At 31.0% G+C, this 22,667-nt stretch overlaps 3 protein-coding genes and 1 long non-coding RNA gene across 4 annotated transcripts; 2 read left to right on the top strand and 2 right to left on the bottom strand.

The window, feature by feature from the left end:
- The first annotated feature begins 2,864 nt into the window (after positions 1-2,864).
- LOC108463049 (protein NUCLEAR FUSION DEFECTIVE 4-like) lies at positions 2,865-5,796 on the top strand. The gene is made up of 2 exons (XM_017762987.2): positions 2,865-3,519; positions 4,453-5,796. The coding sequence occupies exons 1-2, from the start codon at positions 3,061-3,063 to the stop codon at positions 5,620-5,622; spliced, it is 1,629 nt and encodes a 542-aa protein (XP_017618476.1). The 5' UTR covers positions 2,865-3,060; the 3' UTR covers positions 5,623-5,796.
- Positions 5,797-6,754: 958 nt separating this feature from the next.
- On the top strand, positions 6,755-9,995 carry LOC108461495 (uncharacterized). The gene is made up of 8 exons (XR_008274122.1): positions 6,755-7,098; positions 7,486-7,576; positions 8,077-8,164; positions 8,296-8,345; positions 8,447-8,516; positions 8,615-8,696; positions 8,828-9,243; positions 9,610-9,995. It is a non-coding gene; the product is annotated as an uncharacterized LOC108461495 (long non-coding RNA).
- Positions 9,996-10,457: 462 nt separating this feature from the next.
- Positions 10,458-12,223, bottom strand: LOC108461494 (AAA-ATPase ASD, mitochondrial-like). The gene has a single exon (XM_017761351.2). The coding sequence runs from the start codon at positions 12,114-12,116 to the stop codon at positions 10,614-10,616; it is 1,503 nt and encodes a 500-aa protein (XP_017616840.1). The 5' UTR covers positions 12,117-12,223; the 3' UTR covers positions 10,458-10,613.
- A 1,939-nt stretch (positions 12,224-14,162) lies between these two features.
- On the bottom strand, positions 14,163-15,269 carry LOC108463279 (PRA1 family protein B4-like). Its single transcript, XM_017763227.2, has one exon. It carries the CDS (start codon positions 15,010-15,012, stop codon positions 14,362-14,364), a length of 651 nt encoding a protein of 216 aa, XP_017618716.1. The 5' UTR covers positions 15,013-15,269; the 3' UTR covers positions 14,163-14,361.
- Positions 15,270-22,667: the final 7,398 nt, after the last annotated feature.

The following is a 22,667-nucleotide window of genomic DNA, read 5'->3' as shown; positions in this document are numbered from 1 at the left end:
CCATGAGTACTTCAAGTTAATATGATACTATTTATTTTATATGTCATGTCATCAAATAATTTAAAATTTATAAAAAAAAAGTAGCATGAAGTACACATAGATTGTCACGTTATCGTCTTGTTTTAAATCTAACATTTTGGTTAATATTTTTGTTAAAAAAAAACAAATTGAGTCTTCTTGAAAGGTTAATAGTCAAATTCGATTATTGTTAAAAGGTTAAAGCTAAATTTAGTTAAAATAAATAAAAACTAATAGAAAAATATATAAATATTAAAAGCTAAATTTAGCATTAAATTTTTATTATTTAATGATGCCTAGTGATCTAATTTAGCATTAAATAGTCACTAATTAACAGTTACCGTTAAGTTGTTAACGGGATTGCTGATGTTACAAGTTAACCAGCTGATGTGGCAAGTTAACTTGCCACATCGGTGAAGTGGCTTCATTCTTCTTCTTCTTCTGCTGCTGCTGCTGAGTTGGTTGAAATGATTATTAACACCAAAGGATAGTACCTTCTGAAAAACCTTCATGGTTATGCAACTGGGGCTTTTTGTGGCTTACTTGCAGTAACAACACTAGATTCAGTCGAAGTTTTGTTGGTTCACATTGAGAATTTTGCTTAGGGTTCAATGCCTCTGCTTCTTTTGGAGAAGACCTTTTTGGCCCTTCACCGGCAACATTAATCACCACTTTTCTTCCTCCACTGTTTCCCTTCGCCATTTCTTTAATTTTCAGTACATCATCTTATCCCTTTCAATAATTTTCACTCTTATACATAAGTCTAATGAAAAAACAAAGTTCTTGCAGGAAGAGGACATGCAAAATGAGGAGGGGACTAAAGTGGTTAACACAAAGAATTTGAACCCAAATATAGAAATAGAGCATTCACAGAGTCCCATTAAGGAGTTTGAGAGCAGGAGATTAACCTTTGAAAGGAAACTGCTTGAGTTGGATAGTCTAAAAGAGAAGTTGTCATGCATTGCTTATTTGCAGAAGGATTTAACTGGCAAAACTGCAAAAATTGGCAAGCTCAATTTCACAATTTCTGCACTTAAGGCTGAGATAAAGGATCTTCAAGAAATTATAAGACAGGGTAACATGGAAATAAAGCAGTTGATAGAGGAATTTCAGAGGAAAAATAGCAATGGTAGCCAGATAAAGGGGCAGATAATTTTGCTTGAAGAGCAATTATCCGGATTTACAGCCATTGAAACCTCTACTATAGAGATGCTTTGGTTAAGAACAGGCTTGAAGATATTAAAAATATTGAATTAAAAGTTATTAAAAAGAGGAGGAGAAACAAAGAACTTGAGCTTGAAAAGAGGGAAATTTTTGTTCTAGATACACGACATATTAACCATTAAACCTTCTTCTTCTTCTTCTCCTCCTCCTCTTCTTCTTCTTTTTTTTTCTCTGTTGGGAAGCTTAAGTAAAAATGAAGAACGAAAGCATTAAGTTGAATTTGGCAGAAGCGAGTGAGACGATCTTCCGATTCCAGATTTGGCCAAGTTGTCAGTTGCTTGATTAGCATCCCCGGATTATGGTCATTTACTAGCCATTTAAAAATTTTTCCCATTAAAAGCTTGAAATTTATCCTTTCTTTCAGTGTGTTTTTCTCTGCTATAAGTTTGAATGCAGGTACCGTTCATTGAGATTTTTAGTCCTAATTTCCATATTAAATTTTATCTTTGCAAAAGCTTGAATGGCCTATTTTCTCGTTACAACTTACAAGTATACAACAAGTATTGTATAGGGAGGGATTGTGAGAGAAATGAAACTCAGAACTTTAATTTGAAAAGCAAAAATAAAAGAAGGGAAAGGTAAATTACAGGGATTGCGTTTGTTTTGTCTTCAAAATAAGAAGAAAATTACAGGGATTTCTTTAAAGGAAGAAGAAAGAGAATGAGAGGGGAGAAACGGGTTTAGGAAAGAAGAAAATGTTAGACCCCGTCACCTGCAATATCACTTTGCCGTGACGTCTGTGACGGAAAACTGCAAAAGGGACTGTTTTATAATTTTTTAAAAGTTGAGTGATTAAAATAAAATTTAAGTGACTGTTTTGTCAACTACTCTAAAGTTGGATTACTATTGATGGAACTTACCCTTTAATTTTAACCGAAAGTGGTTTTGACGTCCATTTCATTACTGTGATTGAGTAGGTATTTTTGGTTCTCCATGTCCATATGTGGTCTGTATCTAACCTTAAATATGAAGAATCGTCATTTTACAAAAGAAAGTATATCAGTATCCTACTCCTAACCTATAGGCTATATGTTTTTACTATAAAAAATTACACTTGGTTTAATTGATACCTACAGTATTTTTTTAATAATTTCGTTTACATTTAAAAATATTTTTTAAACTATATTAATAGTCAATAAATTAAAGTTAAAATTTTATTTTATAACTAAATTAAAATAAATTATAATTTAATCATTAAATTTTTGAAATTATTTTTTCACTTAATTTTTAAATGATAAATATGTTTTCCGTCAAACTAAAAAGTTACATCAATTGATATATATATATATAATAAATTTATGTTGCTATCATTTTAATTTATTTAACGTCTATTTAAAGCTTTTTCAAATTAGTTAGTTTCAGTTAAACTTCATGATCATCTATTTTCATTTTCATTTTGTTGCTTTAATTTTCTTTTATGTCTTTTATTGAAAGTTTTTTAAAGGACCAGAGATCATTATTTTGCTGAGTTGTTTCCGACTAATAAATGTACTTTTTAAAGGACCAGATACCTTTTAATTTTTTGAAAATTTTAATTAATCATAAAACTTTTAAAAATTTAATTAGACTTCTAATTTTTTTATATTTTTATATCACACCTAAAATTATTTATAATCTCTTTGAATCCTTAAATAAAAAATAACCTTGAGAAAAACATGCATTTCTCTTCATAAAACATTCCCAAAGGAACCTTCCTTTCAAATATATATATATATATATATTAAACTTCAGCAAAACACACAGCTTTATCTTACAAAACACACCAAAATCTTCCAAAAACAACAGATTATTAATTGTCTCTCTCTTTTTTTTTTTTGCATGGAGGGTTTCCTCAACACCAAATGGATAGCCACGGCGGCGAGCATATGGATTCAGTGCACCAGCGGTGCATCTTATACCTTCGGCATCTACTCTCCGGTCCTCAAATCATCCCAATCCTACGACCAATCAACTCTGGACACCATTTCCGTCTTCAAAGACATAGGCGCTAACGCCGGTATCCTCTCCGGCCTCCTTTACTCCACCGTCACCTCTCGCCGTACCAGACTCCTTAATGGTCCTTGGGTGGTCCACGTAGCCGGTGCCGTCCAATGCTTCGTTGGGTATTTCTTGATATGGGCATCCGTGGTGGGGTTAATCCGGCAGCCGCCGGTGCCGTTGATGTGCTTGTTCATGCTGGTGGCAGCTCATGCGCAAACATTTTTCAATACGGCAAATGTGGTTAGTGGCGTTGAAAATTTTCATCAATTTGGTGGGACCATCGTGGGGATTATGAAGGTACGATAAGAGCCATGGATTTTTCGTATTTCCTTTTATTGTTTTAGTCACCATAGATATTTTTATAGGAAATAATTATTTGAAACGTTCAGAAAAAGAAGTATAGAAAAATACGGACCATCAGTATAAGAAAGATATTACTTACACGAAATATAATAATTGCCTACTATATATCCATGTCAAGTTGCCGCTGCTCAAAACCAATCAGATTATTCCTGTTTATTTCAGAAAAAACAAAAATGGAAAATCAATTTAATGGATAAAAATTAAGAACTATTTGTAAAAAAAAAACACACTTTACAGTATACATCCTGCCTGGATGTAGTTGATCGTTTGCTTTAACTTTCTGTTCAAAATTATTAGTATTCTTTTTTTTCTTTTAAATAATTTTATTATAAATTTTGATGTTATATATATATATATTTTATAAATGCCTAAAATTATCTATAATTTTTCCTTAAATTATAAATAAGAAAATAATGCGATTTAGCATCTGAAACCCACGTCCTCCTACATTAGAACAATATCTATACTAGTTGAATTAAGAACCAATCAGCTTGTCCAAGAAACAACTAAGTTCACTTTATTATTGTTAAATAAATATTAAAATAGTAGTTATTTTTATGTTTTTGTTTATATAAATTAATTGTAAATAAAATAATAATTTAATCTAGACAAGTGGGATATCCAATGTAAATGGTTGAAACTCGAAAACTTCAAATCTATAAAAATTTTGATGATATTGGTATTTTAAGATTGTGTCACATTATCACTATTTTTTAAATATTTAACAGTGTTAATAATTAAACTTAAATATTAAAATTAAAAAATAAAGAGACTAAATTTTAAATTTATGAAAAATAAAAAAAATTCCCATATTTTAACCTTTTATTTTCTGAAATTAACACAATTTCTACTGTTGCGTGATATTAGGGGTTTCTTGGTTTGAGTGGAGCAATTCTGATTCAAGTTTACGACACATTATGTGAGGGTGACCCAACCGCTTACATTTTGATCCTTGCCATCACTCCCACTGTGACCTCCCTATTGCTCATGCCTTTGGTCAAAATCTATGGAACCACCACGGTCGATGACAAGAAGCACTTAAATGGTTTCTCGTCCAGTGCTTTGGTCGTTGCCGCTTATCTCATGGTCATTATAATATTGGACAATGTCTTCACCTTACCATCATGGGCCCGGATCATTACCTTCATGTTTCTACTCCTTTTACTTGCCTCACCTTTTGGAATTGCAGCCAAAGCCCACAAGGAATGCAAGAGGCCTTCTATCGAAACGAGCCCTTTGATGGATGATTCAGAACCAATGCCAACCAAATGCGGGGAGTACCACGAGATTCCTGGTGAACCGGACCGAGTTAAGGAGGTTGCTTCGTCTTCGAATGAGAGCTTATCAAATGATGATCTAGAAGATGGTATTGATATGAATCTATCGAGAGCGATGCTTACTGTTAACTTCTGGTTGTTGTTCGTTGCGATGATATGTGGAATGGGTTCGGGTTTGGCGACTATAAATAACATTAGCCAAATAGGTCAATCTCTTGGTTACTCGACCATTGAGAGATCTTCTTTGGTTGCTTTATGGAGCATATGGAATTTCCTTGGTCGGTTCGGGGCGGGGTTTTTGTCGGACATAATGTTGCACAAAGGTTGGGCGAGGCCGTTGTTCATGGTTATTACGCTAGCCACATTGACGTTTGGCCACTTGATCGTCGCTTCAGGCTTTCCTGGAAACTTGTACATAGGCTCAGTCATGGTAGGCATTTGTTATGGCTCACAGTGGTCGTTGATGCCGACCATCACGTCTGAGATATTTGGTGTTAGACACATGGGCACCATATTCAACACCATTGCCATTGCTAGTCCTATCGGATCTTACATTTTTTCCGTGAGGATCATCGGGTACATTTACGACAAAATGGCAACCAGTGAAGACAACTCGTGCTATGGCACTCGATGTTTCATGTTATCGTTTTTCATCATGGCAGCGGTTGCTTTCCTTGGATTCCTCATTGCGTTCGCATTGTTTCTTCGAACAAGGAGGTTTTATAGGCAGATTGTGCTTCTAAGATCAAGGCATTCTTAAGTATCTCGAGAAGCAATTAGTAATTCTTTTAGTAGAGATTCAAGAGAAGATTCGAGTAAGAGATTAAAATTTCGATTTACCTTTTTTTTTTATTATGATTGCAAATGTAATGAATGGTATTGCTATTAAATTAGACCCAAAGCATAGTATAAATAGGGTCGGATATTATTTAAATATTTGTTTGATTTTGTGAGTATATATACAAGCAGTTAGTTTTCATTTTTTTTGCTATTAGAGCTTTGTTTCTAACAATACAAAAAAAGTCCATCAAAATTTTCACTTTTAAATGTTTATATTTAACAATATTTTAGCATAAAGTATATTAAATACATTAAAAGTCGATGAAAAACTTTATATATATAGTTAAGTCTCTAAAAGTAAATATATTTAATTCCTCATCGCTCACACGTCTTATCACTAAACATGTGATTATTTTAAAGGAGAGTTATAGTTTTGTAAAAATTTTGTATAAAAATAAAATATTTATATTTTCCAAAATAAATTTTAATTGACAGAAAAACATTAATTATTTAACTCGATTACATGCAATTCACAAATCAATTAATCTAGACTCCTTTTTATGAATGAATATTGTTATTGATTCTTAATTTGATCTGTTACTTTAATTTGATTTAAAGAACATTGGAAATAAACATAGAATCGAACTTTCGATTGATCCAGGTACTTGGAGTCCTATGGATGAAGACATGATCTCTCTGAATCCCATTGAATTTCAGTCTGAAGAAGAGCTTTATAAAGATCGTATTAATTTTTAACACACTAATCAATTAAACAGTATTCCCATAGCAATCGGAGTTATGGATTTTCAATTTATAGGGAGAGTATGGAATCCTTAGTAGGCGAGAAAATCACCCGTTTGATCAAATATGCTATAAATAATTTTTTACCTTTTAGTATATTTTTTTATCAGAGCTAATATCTAATTAATTGGTGACTTCAAATTTATAAAAACAAAACTATTTTAATATTTAAAAAAATCTGAATAATAAAGATATATTTTTAAGTGTTTAGAAAATTTGAACATTTTTCATACTAGAAAAAAAGTTCCTTTTGCATTCGCAAGTGGCAGAGTTAAGAACAGGTAATTTCCTATTGGCCCAAGGATAAATACGGGATTACAAATTAGAAGCGAACAAAAAAGGGGAAAGTATAAAAAAATCCATCGACACAAAACTCACTTCTACCAACCAACTCCGAAGAGGGGTTTTCGTTGCTGATTGTCGTTATTACTATTTTTTCCCGTTCTGCCCCCTCGGCCTACTGAAACTGAAATACGTAAATTCCGCACTTTCGATTTGATACCCCCAAAAAAAAAATCAGGAGTAGAAGAAGAAGAAACCCTTAAGAATTTAAGAAAATTGGCAAAAAGAGAACATGAAGACGACGAAAGGAGGCAAATTGATGAACCCTACGGACGCCTATCGTAAGGAGCTCCGTAAGAAAGAACTCAAACGGGTAAAAGTTCAGTTTCCTTTTAGGGTTTTATGTTTCCCTTTTTTACTTCAATGATGCTTAATTTCGTTCCTCGTTTTGCCTGTTTGAATGAAGATAAATGCAAAACGATTTCACCTAGTTTGAATGGCTTAGGTTTTTGCTGTTATTTTACTAGTTACTTTAATCGAATGAATTTGCAAAGAACAATGTTGAATTGGAGGGGAATTATTGGCTTCCATGTTAATATCTGTTTCAAATAAGCTTTTGGAAGTAAAATAAAAATAAAAATAGAACATAATAATGTCGCTTAATTTTTATTTTGTTGTTTTTGAACAGAATTTGTAAATGTAAGTGATTGTTTCAGCTTAGAATTCTATTTTATTTTAATGTTTTAATAGTTGTTAACAGAACAAGGAAAGAAAGAAGGTGAGAGAGGTAGGGATTTTGAAGAAGGATCCACAGGCAATGAAGGAGCAGATTGAGAAGTTAGAAATGATAAGTAAGTCGTTCTATTATGATGTTTCATGATCACGATCTATTGATGATTTAAAGTCTGTTTAGATGCAAATTAGCACTTAATTGAAATGAGCAGAACTTAATGGAGATGGTTATGTTTTCAAATTAGGAATTTTTATTTGCAATGGACTGTACCCATTTTTTCCTTTAGGAAATTTTAGGACTGTACTTTAATGCAGAAGACTGAACAAGCCTTAAATGCTAGCTGATTTTCTACTCTGTTTTTTTTCCTTCTTTCGAGGAGGTTTCAGTAACTATCTTTGTGGCATTCAGATATTTCCTTGAGCTTGAGATTAACCATGTGTAAGGTTGAAAGGGGTAATTATAATCAGTTTGAGAAATGTATTCCTGTACTGAGCCTTTTGTTTCCGCAGATCACCTTGTTCTCACTAGTATATTTGGGTATTTCTTTACCAATTTGAATTTGAAATGCAGTCTGGTGCTCTGCCAATTATAGTCATTAACTTTGTTGAGTTATTACAGAGGCTGAAGGTGCTTTACACAAAGCAAGAAAACACACAAGAAGAGACAACTTCAAGACATACTTAACCTTATTTTAAAGAAAAGGAAGGTAATAATTTAAGTGATTAATAATTGGAACTGTTTTTGAAGAAATAATTACTGGCTTAAGATTTTTCTGCCATCTATTAGAATTAGTTGTTTGTATGAGACAACTACAATATCCTTTACTCCCTTGCTCAGGAATTTGAAGATAAAATGAAGGAGAAGGGTGAGACCCCTGTTATGTTCAGGTAGTCGTTCTCTTTATGATATCATTGGCATGTTCCTTTATGCTTCAGTCTTAGCATCTTCAAAATTCTCATTTACCAACTCTGGTTTATCTCTGCTGCAGTCACTTGGGGCATCCTCGGAGAAGGACAACTGCAGAAGAAGATGAGAGAGTGAAGCATCCTAAACCTAAAGTGTGATTCAAATCAATCGGTTAACTTCTACATTTTCATTTTTATGCCTGCTTACGTGGAGTCTAATTTGTACTACTTTTTTCTTTCCTTATCTGCAGGACTCTGTTTATTATCACTCTACTCCGAATCCTACAGGGGCTCCAACACCTGGGAAACCACCAATGTACAAATCATCAATAGGTCTGGTAACTTCATCTTTGATCTGTTTTCTACTGAAACACAGTTCTCTTTCCATTGCTTCTGACTTAAACACTTAAGCTGGTTTTACTCTCTCTCTCTCTCTTAGATTCTGTTATTGGTTTTCTCTTCAGGACCTAAAATTCCCTTGTCTGGTGCATCATCAAGTGCCGCTGCTTCTTCCTCCAGACTTGAGTTAGAGGATACTTCTGTAGCTTTACCACCTCCACCTCCTCCTCCTTTGCCAGATACCAGTAAATAGGACTCAGGGGATGCCTCTGATGTTCCTGCTTCTTTGCCTCTACCACCCCCACCTCCTATGCCACCCAAGCCTGCCACAATGAACTTGGGTATTCCTTTGCGTCCTCCCCCTGGTCCACCACCACCACCTGGTTCCCCATCTAAAGAGCAAGTTACAGTTCAACCTCCACTGCCTCCACCTCCTCCCCTTCCGCAGTCTGTGCTGCCTCCTCTGCCTGGCACCAACAGAAATGAAGGGGAGAAAATATCTCTACAGTCAGATGACTCAACCTCCAAGGAGCTGGCTCAGGTAAGCTCTTCTCCATCCTCTCTAGATATGCTGTCTTTCTACATATTAAAAATGGCATAGTAGCATGAATATAAGTCTTGTATGATATTTGTGCATATATAATCATTGCTCCACTTTTAGATATAAAATTAGTACATACTAAATAGTAATTGCATATTTTATCACAATGGAAAATGGTATGTTATAAATGAAAACAAAATAATTTGTGTTATAGCCTTGTAGGCATTATTTTTATTAAATAATTTTTTTCTTAATTTATATAGATTTTAAATTCAGGTCATTTTGGATTCAGTTTCGAGTTTGTTGACTTTTTATAGTCAAATGCATTGGGTTCATATTCTGATTTAAGCTTTAATGGGGTTTTAGGTCCCTGCATCAGTTCGAGTAAGAAGGGAGACTGCTGCCCCAAAAGCAAAACCAAAGCCTTTACACTCAACCATGACAATGGCAGCCGAGCCCGTGGCTCCTGCCATCGTGAAGCAAGAATCAACCAGTTTAAATTTTGGGCACATTCTGATTGTAACTGATCAAATTGTTGCCTTGTTAACTGACAAAACTATAATTTAATAAGAACAGTTTAGGAGACCTTTCTTTTCTATTTTTATGTTCATCTTCTTTCTTGTTAGTCACTTTGCTATTTGAAATTTTTTATTTACTAAGTAATTGTACTTGGCTTATGTAAGAATGAATGACCTAGTATTATAATCTAAATTCGAATCTTAAATAAATAAATTATTTGAATTCGAGTACAACGGATAATGAACTCAGATATCTAAATTGAATCTATTATTCACTAAAGTAAAGCAATTTTAGATATTCATTATCCGAATACATTATTTACAAAAAGCAAAACAGATTCAAATAATAAATATTTAAGAGTTAATATTACGAATAATAATTTAAAAATAAATATTTGAGAGTTAATATTGCTAATTGTAATTTAAAATATTTTAGTTTAAATACTATCTTAATACACATTATCAAAATTTACAAATAACCTAAATTTGCACTATCCATTTGAGTTGATATAGTTTCTTAAGATTTTGCGTTGTTCCTATATCCTAGAACATAGTCCAGGGCCCATTGGTATGTATGTATGAATGCATTAATTTCCTTTTGATCATTCAGTACTTCAAATTTTCTGCCATTGATGTATGTATGTATGTATGCATCTTGTTTTCCTACAGTTAATGAACATCCATAGCATGCTCAAGTTTTGTTAAATAAAACAGCTTATGTTATTATTAACACTAATAAATTCCAATCTGATGCGCTCACATACCATTTGCTTTTAACAGCTAAAATAGAATCCCTTCTAACAATCACGCCCACGAATCTGTAATCCACTAAAAATCAATCTGGAATTTGGCTCACTCTGAAGCCTTCTCTGCCATACAATTTTCACTGCATACACCACCACCATCCTGACTTTGCTCTACAACCTTCTTGGCAGTCGCAGCTTCAGCTTCAGCTTCAGCTTCTTCCTTAGCTTCCTCAAGAGCCTGAATCAAGCTCCACAGACATTTCTCAGCATCATCTAATGGAGACTTAGGCATAAGATTCTCAGCAACATCAGCAGGTGTAATCTTAACCTCTTTCATCAACCCATCAATGGCATCAAACAATGGATGAGTTTCCAATTTCAAATAATTCTTAGCAAGCACCTTGAACCCTTCAAACCCACAATAAGAAAGCTCAATATGTTTATCCATCCTGCCCCGTCTTATCAATGCAGGATCAAGTTTCTCCACATAATTAGTAGTAAAAACAATCAACCTCTCCCCACCACAAGCAGACCAAAGCCCATCGATAAAATTCAATAAACCCGAAAGCGTCACTTTGCTGTTACCACTATTACCACTTTCTTCTTTTACCTCTTTCCTCTCTTTCTCATCATCCGCCATAGCTTTCCCGCCTTTTTTCTTCCTTTGACCAGTAAGATCAAGTGAACAATCTATATCTTCAATCACTATAATAGACTTACTCGTTGTCTCAATCAAAAGCTTCCTTAACTCAGTATTATCTTTAACAGCAGTGAGTTCAAGATCATAAACATCATAATTCAACAAATTCGCCATTGCAGCAATCATAGTTGATTTCCCAGTCCCTGGTGGTCCATAAAGAAGATACCCACGTTTCCAAGCTTTACCAATCCTAGCATAAAACTCTTTACTTTCACTAAAAGTAACAAGATCTTCAATAATCTCTTTCTTCTTATCTGGTTCCAACGCCATTGTTCCAAACGTAGCTGGATGTTCAAACACGATGTGACTCCACATGGTTTGTTTATAACTCGGCCATTTATAACCTGGACTGTTTGTGTAAAGCTTCCTTTGCCTGTTTCTCACTCTAATTTCCTTCCCTTCTTTCACTACATATTCTAAATAAGCACCGGTTATCATCTCTCTGTACCGTTTATGAAAAGTGAGCCTGTAATACCTTTTCTCCTGTTCGGGATAATACGCCATGGGCCGAGTAGCTGACACCACTTTGCTCGCTACCCACCATACTTTAGCTCCTCGGAACTCGTCGGTTACTTTCTCGTATTCGTCCATGCTGAGAACTAAGTTGTTGCTGTCTTTTCCCATCTCGGCTTTTAACCTTTTAGCTGTTTTGGAAGAGTTGGCGCTGAGATAAGCTTCAACGGCGACGTAAGCCTCGCTGCGTTTGAGGCGATCGCCGGTGAATTCGTGGATGGAGATTTTGATGTAAGGGGAGAAATAGGTCATGATGGTGTGAGTGTATTTTTCGAAGTAACGGCGGAGTTCGTAAGGGCAATATTGACGAATAATAGCCCATATGAACATGAAACTGGCAATGGTTGAACCCATTGTCGTCCACATCTCTGTCATTGTTGAAGGCACCATCTCCATCAGTTTTTTCTTTTTTGCTCTCGGCTTATTGCAAACTCCTTGCTCTGCTTTTTAAAGTAGCCTTTCTGCGTAAGCAGATGTCTTTTTTTCGTTTTAAAATATCCTTATAGATTCTAATAATATAATTTATTTATACTCTTAAACTCACTTTCTATTCTATTCATAACGATTCAGTCCGCACATAAAAATGTAAAATAATTACTTAATTTTTAAAAAAAATATTTTAGTTGAGTGGCATCCTATTCTATCAATCAATTAATTTCATCATCTTCAACGGTTAATTGAATTAAATGATAAATATATGCATATTTATTAAATTAATAGATTCGATCTTAAAATAAGAATTAGTCTATTATTGAATTCATTCAGACTCAATAGTATCAATTTTAGAACGTTTAATGTCAAAATTATAGAATGGATAAGTCATCAATCCCTAAAACAGACTATGTAATGTACCATTAGATTATTAGAGAATATTTTACCAGACGTTTATATTGTATCAATCTACCATTATGTGCATGATTCCTATTAAAGCATATACTCAAGGGTGAGTGCAGGAAAAACTATTTTCTATAATGAAATTATTTTAAAAATAACAACTAACTCTGAAACTATTTTTGTTACACATCAAAAGTTACTATGTAATTTACATATTTCAAATATGCTTCAAATGTAATAAAATATCCAAAGATTTAAAATTTTATTATTTTATCTTTAAATATATTATAAAAACATTTGACAATATCTTTTAATTTTTTTGGAGCTTTTTTATTCCGTAAATAATACAATAATCCCAAATTTATAGTATAAATATTATTATTAGGGACACTGAATAAATGGAAAAGCTCCAAAATTAGTTTTTGAGAAAGTACCATGTGCATTTTAATTAATTTTTATTTTTAATATAATTTAAGTACATTTTATAGCTTTTGAAACCCATTTGTAGAATTTTTTCAATTCTACTATCGAGAATAAATTTGATATACAAATATTTTAATATATTAAAAATAAAAAAATAATAATAATTTTAGAAAAAGAAAAGAAAAAGGGTAGATGAAATAGAACAAACATCTATCAACATCCTACTCCATTTTTAAAATAGAAAGAAAAAAACAAAATAAAAGTGAAAGTGGATAGTGGAAAGTGGATAGTGGTAAAAGAAAAGCCAACAAATAGGACATAGCTGACTAATCCACAACACAAAGCTACCTATAAAAATTGAAGGTAGGTGTCAACCTTTTAAACCATCTAAACCACTCAAACAGTGGGGCACTATGAATTTTCACTTTTGTCCTACCCAATTTTCACATATTTTCCAGCCACGTTTTATGGCTGCTTAAACCGCCTTTCTTTAGCCTTTCCAAATAATGCATTCGAATTTACCCTTTTATATTAATAATAATATTAATACTAATTAAATTAAAATTTATTTAATAAATAAATAAATTTTTATTTAAGTAACTTCCTTTAGATTTAATGCTTATGTATGACATGTACATGTGTTTACTATATGTGTATAAGTATTAATATCAAAAAAGATACCAACTTTCTGTCTTGTTATTAGGAGTAATCATAATTTTTAGATTTTTAAACCGTTTATTATAATTTGATTCGGTTGGATTTGATTCTCATCTTTTCTTTTTGGATTTTAAATATTATTTAACAAAATTTTAAGATCTTTTTCATAAATATTTCTAAAAATAATAGATTTTCAAGCACTTTTAAATTATTTTAACTATTTTTATTATAATTTTATTTTATATCATAAAAATTTAAAATTATTTATATATTAAATAAAATTTAATTTGACTTCAAATAATCATAATTTTTGAAATTACATTTTATAAATTGTCAATTTTTATTTTTCTTATTCATTCCTAGTTGCTATTAATTGAAAGATTTTATGTAAATTATTTTTTAATGTATGTAAATATTTTTAATCATTTGATTTTTTTTTTTACACCTTACATTTACAAAAGGGAAAATATTTACTCTATTCTGAAAAGAGTTTTTAGACTTTGCGGTTGACAATTGTCTAATAAAATATTATAAAAAGAAACGCCACAAGCTGTTTATAAAATAAATAGAAAATTACAGTGCGAGTACCAAACGCCCACCCTTCGGAAAAATGATGGCTAAAACGGTGAAATTGTTATCTAGAAAGAACTGAAAATCAATTACAAATGAAGCGATAATGTATTATCTTTGTGAACAAGATTTAGATATGTTGATCATTGAATAAGGTTCATATACGAGTGTTAGAAATAGTAGGAACAGTGGCGGCAACGGCATTAGAGGCGGCGCCACCAATGAAGGACAAGAAACCGGTGGCTGCTGGTTCTTGGTCATCCAAGAACAGATCATCGGGAGCTTTAAAGGCACCATGAGCACAAACAAGACCAAACCCAAGCATAATAGCGGAAATGATAAGAGATCCAACAGAGGTCAGGAAAATCACAAAGATACTGAAGATGACAAGGATCCCAAGGGTCTCACGGTCCGAAAAGGTGCGACCGAAGATGATAAGAGGTTGATCGGCAGGACGGAAGAGGTAAAGGAAGATCCAAGAGAAGAGAAGCCCTAGAAGGAGGAGAAGGGAGAATGGGTGGAAAATAAGCGAAAATGCAAGGGTGACACCAATGACCATCAGATAATTGACTCGGAAATAAGAGTAATTTTTGCGGATACGGAGGGTAGCATCGGAGAAAGATTCCGGCTTGGAGAAGGTGGAACGGTCAGCAAGTTCAGGCCAAGGACGGCGCTCTGAGAGGCTGTTGCGGAGGGAATCATTAAGGCGGGAAAGGAAAGCGCGAAATGCAGAGATGGCGACGGGTGGCTGGGTTTCGTCGGGTTGTGTACCGGAGATAGGGAGGGCGGCCGGAACTGAGGCGGACATTGCAACGGACTCGGGAAGATTGGAGAACGGGAAAATGTTGTGGGTCCGTTATTTGTTTTCTTTTTCTTTTTCTTTTTCTTTCTTTTTTTTTTTTTTTTTTGTGTGTGGTTGGATTTGTCAAGTTTATGAAGGGAAGGGGGAATTTAGATTTTAGATAGTCCTAGATTAGAGGTTTGGCGTTGAGAGAGATTAATGGGGGAACGAAAGACATGATAGAATACAAACAACCATGTTTTCCTCTTTTTCCTATTTTATGTTTAGTTTATTTGTTTTTTAAAAAGAAAATTTTAATGAATGGACTTAAATTTAAATTAATATATTCGTCGCGTGCGCTCAGAAGATTTCGGGCTCATAGAACAATAATGAATATTCCTATAAGTTTGATGTTATTAAAATATAGAGATGGAGAATCTTTACAAGATTATGTTAAATGTTTTCATCTAACAAAAACACCAAAAATTTAGAGAATCAATGAGTCATTAATGCCTTTATAATACGTGTTTAGAATAAAAATGTGGAATATTAGTTAATTTAATGTAAACATGTGTGTGAGAAAACATACCATAAATTACATTTATAACTATGGTTGGAGACTAGTGATAATGATATATACAAAATTACAATAAAACTAATTTCTGAAATGATAAATATATTTGATAAAAATATTAAATATACTCCAATTGATTTCATGCCTTTTTTGCAATGTTTTATTAACATTCAAAAATTAATCACGTTAAAAACTATAAAATAATATAGGTATTAATATTTAACAATCTATAACAATGATTCATCTAATAATTAATACATGCATTCTATTGCATAGATGGCTATTTACATTTTGGCCCTTTATTATTTTTTACTTCTAGTTTATATTCTTGTTAATTAATTTATGTATTAATTTAGAAATAAACACATAAATAATAATATTTTTATTAATAAAATAACAATTTGATATATATAATTTTAACAGAAAATCATATACATGCATTTTCTCTTTATTGTCATTGTTTTCATTAAATTCTATTTTATTTCCTATTAACTTTAATTAATTCATCATGAATTGAAAATTTTATTTTATGAATTATTCTCATCATATCATTTATGGTCTTTTTTAATTATTTAATAATATTTTAATAATTTTTAAACTAAAAAGAAATAAGTAATTCCGGTGACACATGTGTCATGTCATCCATCATCTATCATTTTCCTGTTGAAATCCATTTATTTTCTTTTGCCTAAATAAAAGAAAAAGGCAAGACAAATTATAAAATGAAAGTACTTCAGTAAGTTTTCACTATAAGGGATGGAATCAAATTACATTTTATTAATAAATTAATTAATTTAATTTTATATTATTAAAATTCAAATAAAATTAACCTTTAGTGTTAAGAAAGCATCATTTATGTTGCTAAGATTAAGTATTAAAATGGTACATTTAAATGGTGAAGGGTGTCAGATAGACAGTACACTTAGTGTATTTTTCCCTTCACTTCTTCATCCGGCTCGTATCAATTTATGTTTTTAAATTTCTTTTTAGGGATATAATTTTTTTTTCTTTTATTATTATTAATTTATTAGTTTGTTAGGTTAGTTTTAGTTGGTGTTATTTGAAATTCGAAGTTAATACGATTTATACGGAAATAGGCTGCTTTTGATTATTGATTAATGTAATAACAATTTTTTTTACAACAAGCCAGATCGCAAAATCATAAAAAAAAATTTATTTGAGTTGAAAATAAAAATTGAGCCCAACCAGGTATTGACCAGGCCGGCCTATGGAAATTGGAAATTAATAATAATAATAATAAACATAGTAATCTACTAACTATTTCTTCTAAGCATATGGGGACCAAACCAAAAGCCTACCCCCCCTTTATACTAGAACCATGGGAGGGAAGGCTCCAAAAATTCGATTTTTTTTTAAAACTACAACGAGCTAAAAAACATTGACTTGTCACATCGTTAACACCGCTGACGTGATGTGACAGGTCAGTCACGATTTTCTATCTTTAATTTTTTATCTTTATTTTTTTGATTTTTTCAAAGAATAACTCAACAATTTTTATCTTTTTTTCCGTAAATGACCTTTTCTTTCTTTCTTCCATCTCACTCCCTCTCCCACTTTCTTTTAAAAATCACTATAACCCTTAACTCTAAATCTTGATTTATTTTTAAAAATCACAAAACCCCTTAACCTTAAATAATTTTAGCAAAACCCTAACCTTAAAACCCTAAAAAGAAATTTAAAAACATGATTAATATGAGCCGGATGGGGGAGTAGGGAGAAATACACTCGGTGTGCTGCTTATCTGACACCCTCCACCCATCTAAATGTACCATTTTGGTACTTAATATTAACAACATACCATTTTGGTATTTTTATATATATATATATTATTAGGTAAAAACCCCATCATTTATGGTTAAAAATTTAATTTTTAATTTTTTATAAATGGAATTTTGTTTAAAATTTAATGGTAAACCCAAAATAATTATTTTCAAGTTAATTTTTAAGTAGTATATATTAATTATATTAAGATTTGATATTTTAATATTTTGAATAGTATAAGAATTAAATTCATTTATTTAATGAAAATAGATTAATTTTATCTAATCTTTATAATAGAGAGATTAACATATACTTCACCCAAATTAAAACTCATAACACGTAAAAATAAGACTAATACCTCGATTGGTTATTAGTGTAATAATATGAGCAAAAAGTTTATTTATTACATATATATTACAATAGTTAGACATAAAATAAAAATAATTGATAATAAATCTTGTAAAAATAAGACTTATTTAAAATAAGCAACAAATTTTCTCTCTCATTACTCAAAATAAAACGAAGCATAAATGAATATATTATTATAGAGAAAAAATTTTAAATAATAAATACTAAATTATGATACACTCATAGTATAGGTGAATTTTTAACAAATATAAATAAAAATAAAATTTTAATTGGGTAATCAAGTACAAATGTAGAAAAACACTAAAAGGCAAATATTCAATTTTTTATATTTTTCTATATAAAATACATAAAATAACAAAAAAACTTTAAAGTAATACATTTACATTGTAACATGGAAATATTTTTATTTTTTTCAATTTTATAACATTAATTCAATCATGGGCTTCATGCATAAGACAATTAACACTAATATACGACTAAATAAAACCTTTAAAATCATGAAAGGTTGGTAGGTTGAAAGGAACAGAGCAAGAGGCATCGGAGAATGGAGATGATCGGTCCCCTCGAGAGCTAAAGGACAGACAGTGGACTCTTTGTTTGCGAAATTGGACTAAAAAGAAAACCAAGGCGTGGCCACTCTCTTCCATTATCATCCACCAAGACAAAGACAAACCCTTTCTGAACTGGGAAACCCAGTTTTCAATCTGCCTTTGTCGCCTTTACCTTTTCAATATTATACGACAATATTTGTCCAGTCATTTCATTTCACGTCGCATCAACTTTGCACCCCTTACCCCTACTACTTCAATCTTCCTTCATTCACCCTCCTTTTTCGCAAGGACTTTATATTCAATGTACAAAACAATATAATGCCTTAAAATTGAAAATATATTCAAAATTTATTAAATGTAATTATACACACGAGTCTTTTAATTTCATCATTTTTGAATTTAGTTAATTCAGTTTGGATTGTACCAGTTTTTATATCAATTATGCTGTAATTGTTTAATTTTATTTTGTGATTTATAAGAATGAATTACTACTCGGGTTCCTCATACATTTATTTGTAATTGTACTCGTAGCATTGTTAAAAGTAATTTAGGTCAATTTCGCAAGAACATTTGACACAAAATTTTAATTCAATTTTGGGTTGTATTATTATTTTATTAACTAATAAATACATAAATTTTGATTTAAAATGTAAAATTATATAAAAATTTAATTTGTACAATTTTATATATGACAATTTGATTTTATTCAATTTTCATAAACTATTAACATTATATAATATAATTTTACATTCATAAATTGCATACACAAATAATTATATTAATGGGAAATAAAAAATTTATATATTCATTTTGTTTAAATGCGTACACTTGAATGAATACCAAATGTTTATATCAACCACAATTCAAGTTTCACTCTTATAATTACATCAAATCAAACATTTATCTTTTCTATTAATAATATTTTAATCTCTTGAACTATTATAAAATTACATTCTAGCCTTAAAAATTTATAAATTCAATCTTTAACCTCTTTTATAAAATTGATGGATAATAATAACCTCTAATGTCCTTTTCTATTTGGGTCTAATTAAATATAGATTTGAAATCGACCCCCCAAAAGCTCCTTTATTGATAGGTGTATGTATCTACTAGAGTTGGATTTTAACCAAAAAGCTTAGCTCAATTGATTAAGACCTAAATGGCCAAGATCCTTTTCTTCCACAAATCAAGTTTAAATTTTGTGAGTATTTTGAAAATAGATATCCATAATAGCAAATATTAAAAAGTGCATTTTAAAATTTTGGGGAAAAATAAAATTGAAACAAGGTTGGAAGATATTCTAAATATATTACAAAAGTCCCATAAATTATAGAGTTAATTTATGCTAAATAAAATTTAAAATATCCTTAATAAATAATTTAGGATAGTTTGATTAAATCTTAACTTGATTGGTATAGATATTGTTGCCAATGCAATAAGGCATGAGTTTTAGTGTGCTAGAGCGTATTCTTTTCTTATTTATGGGTTAAAAAGGGCTATGAGTAATTTTAAATATTATGTCAAAAAGAGCAAATATGATCAAAACCTATAATAATTTAGATTGAAGATTCATGTTTGCTCTATATATTATTAAACTAACAATTTATTATAAATTTTATTTCAAAAATAAAAGAGTATAATTTCAATTGTCTTGATATTGCATGCTCACCTTTTAAATAAATATAAACAATAGCTTAAAGTAATCCATTGAATTGAATATTTATTGGATGACATTTCTCATTTAATTAAGCCTTTAATCTCTTTCATATTTTTTTCTAATTAAAAAAGCCAAAGAAAAAAATATTAATTCTTTTATTTTTATTGACATTATAACCATTATGCATAAAATCATTATATTAATGGGGAAATGAAATTTAATTAAGCATCCGATTCTTCTTTTGCTATTTGCATATTTTTAAAAATAAAAAACATAAATCTAAATCCATTTATTCGACATGTTTTTCTCTTTCTGTTGTTAATTATGTATATTAATGAAAATATATAATTCTCAAATATTTAATTTCATGACTTATTCAAAGCAAAGCAATTGTGAAGTTCATATTTAGCACATGATGATAACACGAGTTTAAATTCTATCATTATCTGTTATCTTTTACAATATTGTAATAACCGAAAGATTTTTCTTACAATTAACGTAGAATTATTTTATTAATATTAAGGGTACTTAAGAAGAAATTGTCATACAGTTTACGTATTTAGTTTTATAATTCATATAAATTTGTTGATAATATTAGGGGATAGTTAATACCAACTAGAAAAAAGTTTTTTCTCGTCGCGTATTTGGAAAAACAATAATTTCATTGTTTTCTAATGAATGTAATGGAATGCCAATGAATTTATCAAAATCTCATATAGCTGGGTTAAGCAGTATGTCTCCTTTTATAAGGGGGGACCGGTCAAGCGGTAAGAAGTTAGATCGACAATCCTTTCGAAGGATAGTTAGATTCAGTTCGAGAGATTAGGGAAGAAAGTGGATATTAGGATATAACAGGTGTTTGGGGAATTGCTTAGTATTCAATGTTGCACTTAGGGGAATTTTAGATGGTTTGAATGTTTCTTGAGTAAGAGGTTTGAAAGAGTTTTAATTCAGATTGATAGTATAGAAACTATAAAGGCTATTCAAAACTACACCAAGACACCTTCGAATTCTGTACTGATTAGGTGGATTCACCAACCGTTGAAGAAGGTTGGGAACTGACTTCTACAGTACGTGCCTGGAGATAATACTAAAATGATTTTTGATAGAGAGGAAAGCTTGATTATTATGGAACAACCTAATATATTAAAATAATATAATTTTTGTTATTTATAAAAAAATATTAAATTATATTATGAAAACAATCTTCAAAGGAAGTATTATACTTGAACTAAACTTTCCAATCATCGCAATGAAAAAAAAAAAAAGAATTGCTAGCGTTCAAAACATTATCAAATATAGATATTGGAATAATGATATATAAAATATTTATACCTCTTTTAATTAAATATTCGTATATAATACCACACTCAGATAGCATAGGTCTTAGGCATGAATTTTATATGGGCCAATGGCTCAAGAAAAAAAAAGGGTGGGGGGAACAAGTTTCCTCTTATTGGCATACATGACTACTTTGCCTATAGAAAAAAATTATATTGTTGTTTAGTTGTGGAATAGTTATCCAAATCAATGTTTTTAAATTGAATTGATAATCATTTCATTAAATTGATTGATTCAATTAAAAATTATTAAAAATACTGTTCATGTCTTAAATTAGACCTATAAGAAAATTTATAAGACAGAGAAACTTATGGTAGAATTGAAATTTATATTAAAAAATACTCTCTGGTAAAAGAAAAAATTTAATAGAGTATTGATAAAGATTAAAAAGAGTAACATGATGATGAATATATTCGATCGTTAATGTCCAAACCTTTTGCTGTCATGTGCCTATTGAGTGAATGAGAGTTTTTAAAGACTAAGTTGTCCCTTACATGTAATTGATTAGAGCATACGTCCTTAATTCAATAAGAAAATGTCTCTAACTGCTTAATAAATCTTACCTTTTAACTTATGACAAGTACTATTGAAGGTTGATTGCTATTTATTGTAGAGTTGAGTGTTTGTAAAACTTCAATCCTCTTAATTTTTGTGAATTTTGCATTGGTATAACAATTTCTTATACGAAAATATATTCACAATTTCCGAATTAAATTATGATGTATGTAACTATTACAAACTACCAATCATTCACATCCAATCACGATTAAGGAGAAAAAGAAAAAGTAATGACCTCAACTATTGAAATCGTTTCCTTACGGTAACATTACTTAATGTTTTTCTTCTCTATTTATTTTTAACAACATTTACCTTGGCTTCCTCCAATAATTGGGTTTATTGGGGAGTTCAATCATCTATGGCGGTTGGGTATGATCGATAGTGTTGGGACATAGTGAACAGATGTAGCGTGAAGAAAAGGGTAGAACAAGGGACAGTAGGCCCATTTATTTATGGACTTTATGATGATGTGAATCTAATTTTCTTTGTTTCTGTTTTATTATGTTGCATGGTTGTGTATGGGATTTTGTGTTTGTACTCAACCATGCTTGCCTTTTTATCTCTTGTTTTCTTTCTGTTTTATGCCACATGTAACCATGAAAACTGGCCCAAATCCTTCGCTCGTTGCCTTTTACCACGTACATTCGAGAATGAGAGAAAGGCATCGCTGACACCGGTTTTTTTTTTTTGACGATTCATCATTTAAGATATGATTTTTGGACACTGGTCGATGCATTGCCGGTGGCAATTGGCGTTGGAAGCGGTTTAAACATTTGCTTAGTCCATGTTGCGGGTATTAGGCCTCCCAACAAGAATCGGAGGCAGGACTTATGCAATATGGAGATTGGAG

The sequence above is a fragment of the Gossypium arboreum genome, chromosome 11, assembly GCF_025698485.1.
Source record: "Gossypium arboreum isolate Shixiya-1 chromosome 11, ASM2569848v2, whole genome shotgun sequence".
Taxonomy (NCBI): domain Eukaryota; kingdom Viridiplantae; phylum Streptophyta; class Magnoliopsida; order Malvales; family Malvaceae; genus Gossypium; species Gossypium arboreum.
This window is presented reverse-complemented; position numbering and strand designations above follow the sequence as displayed.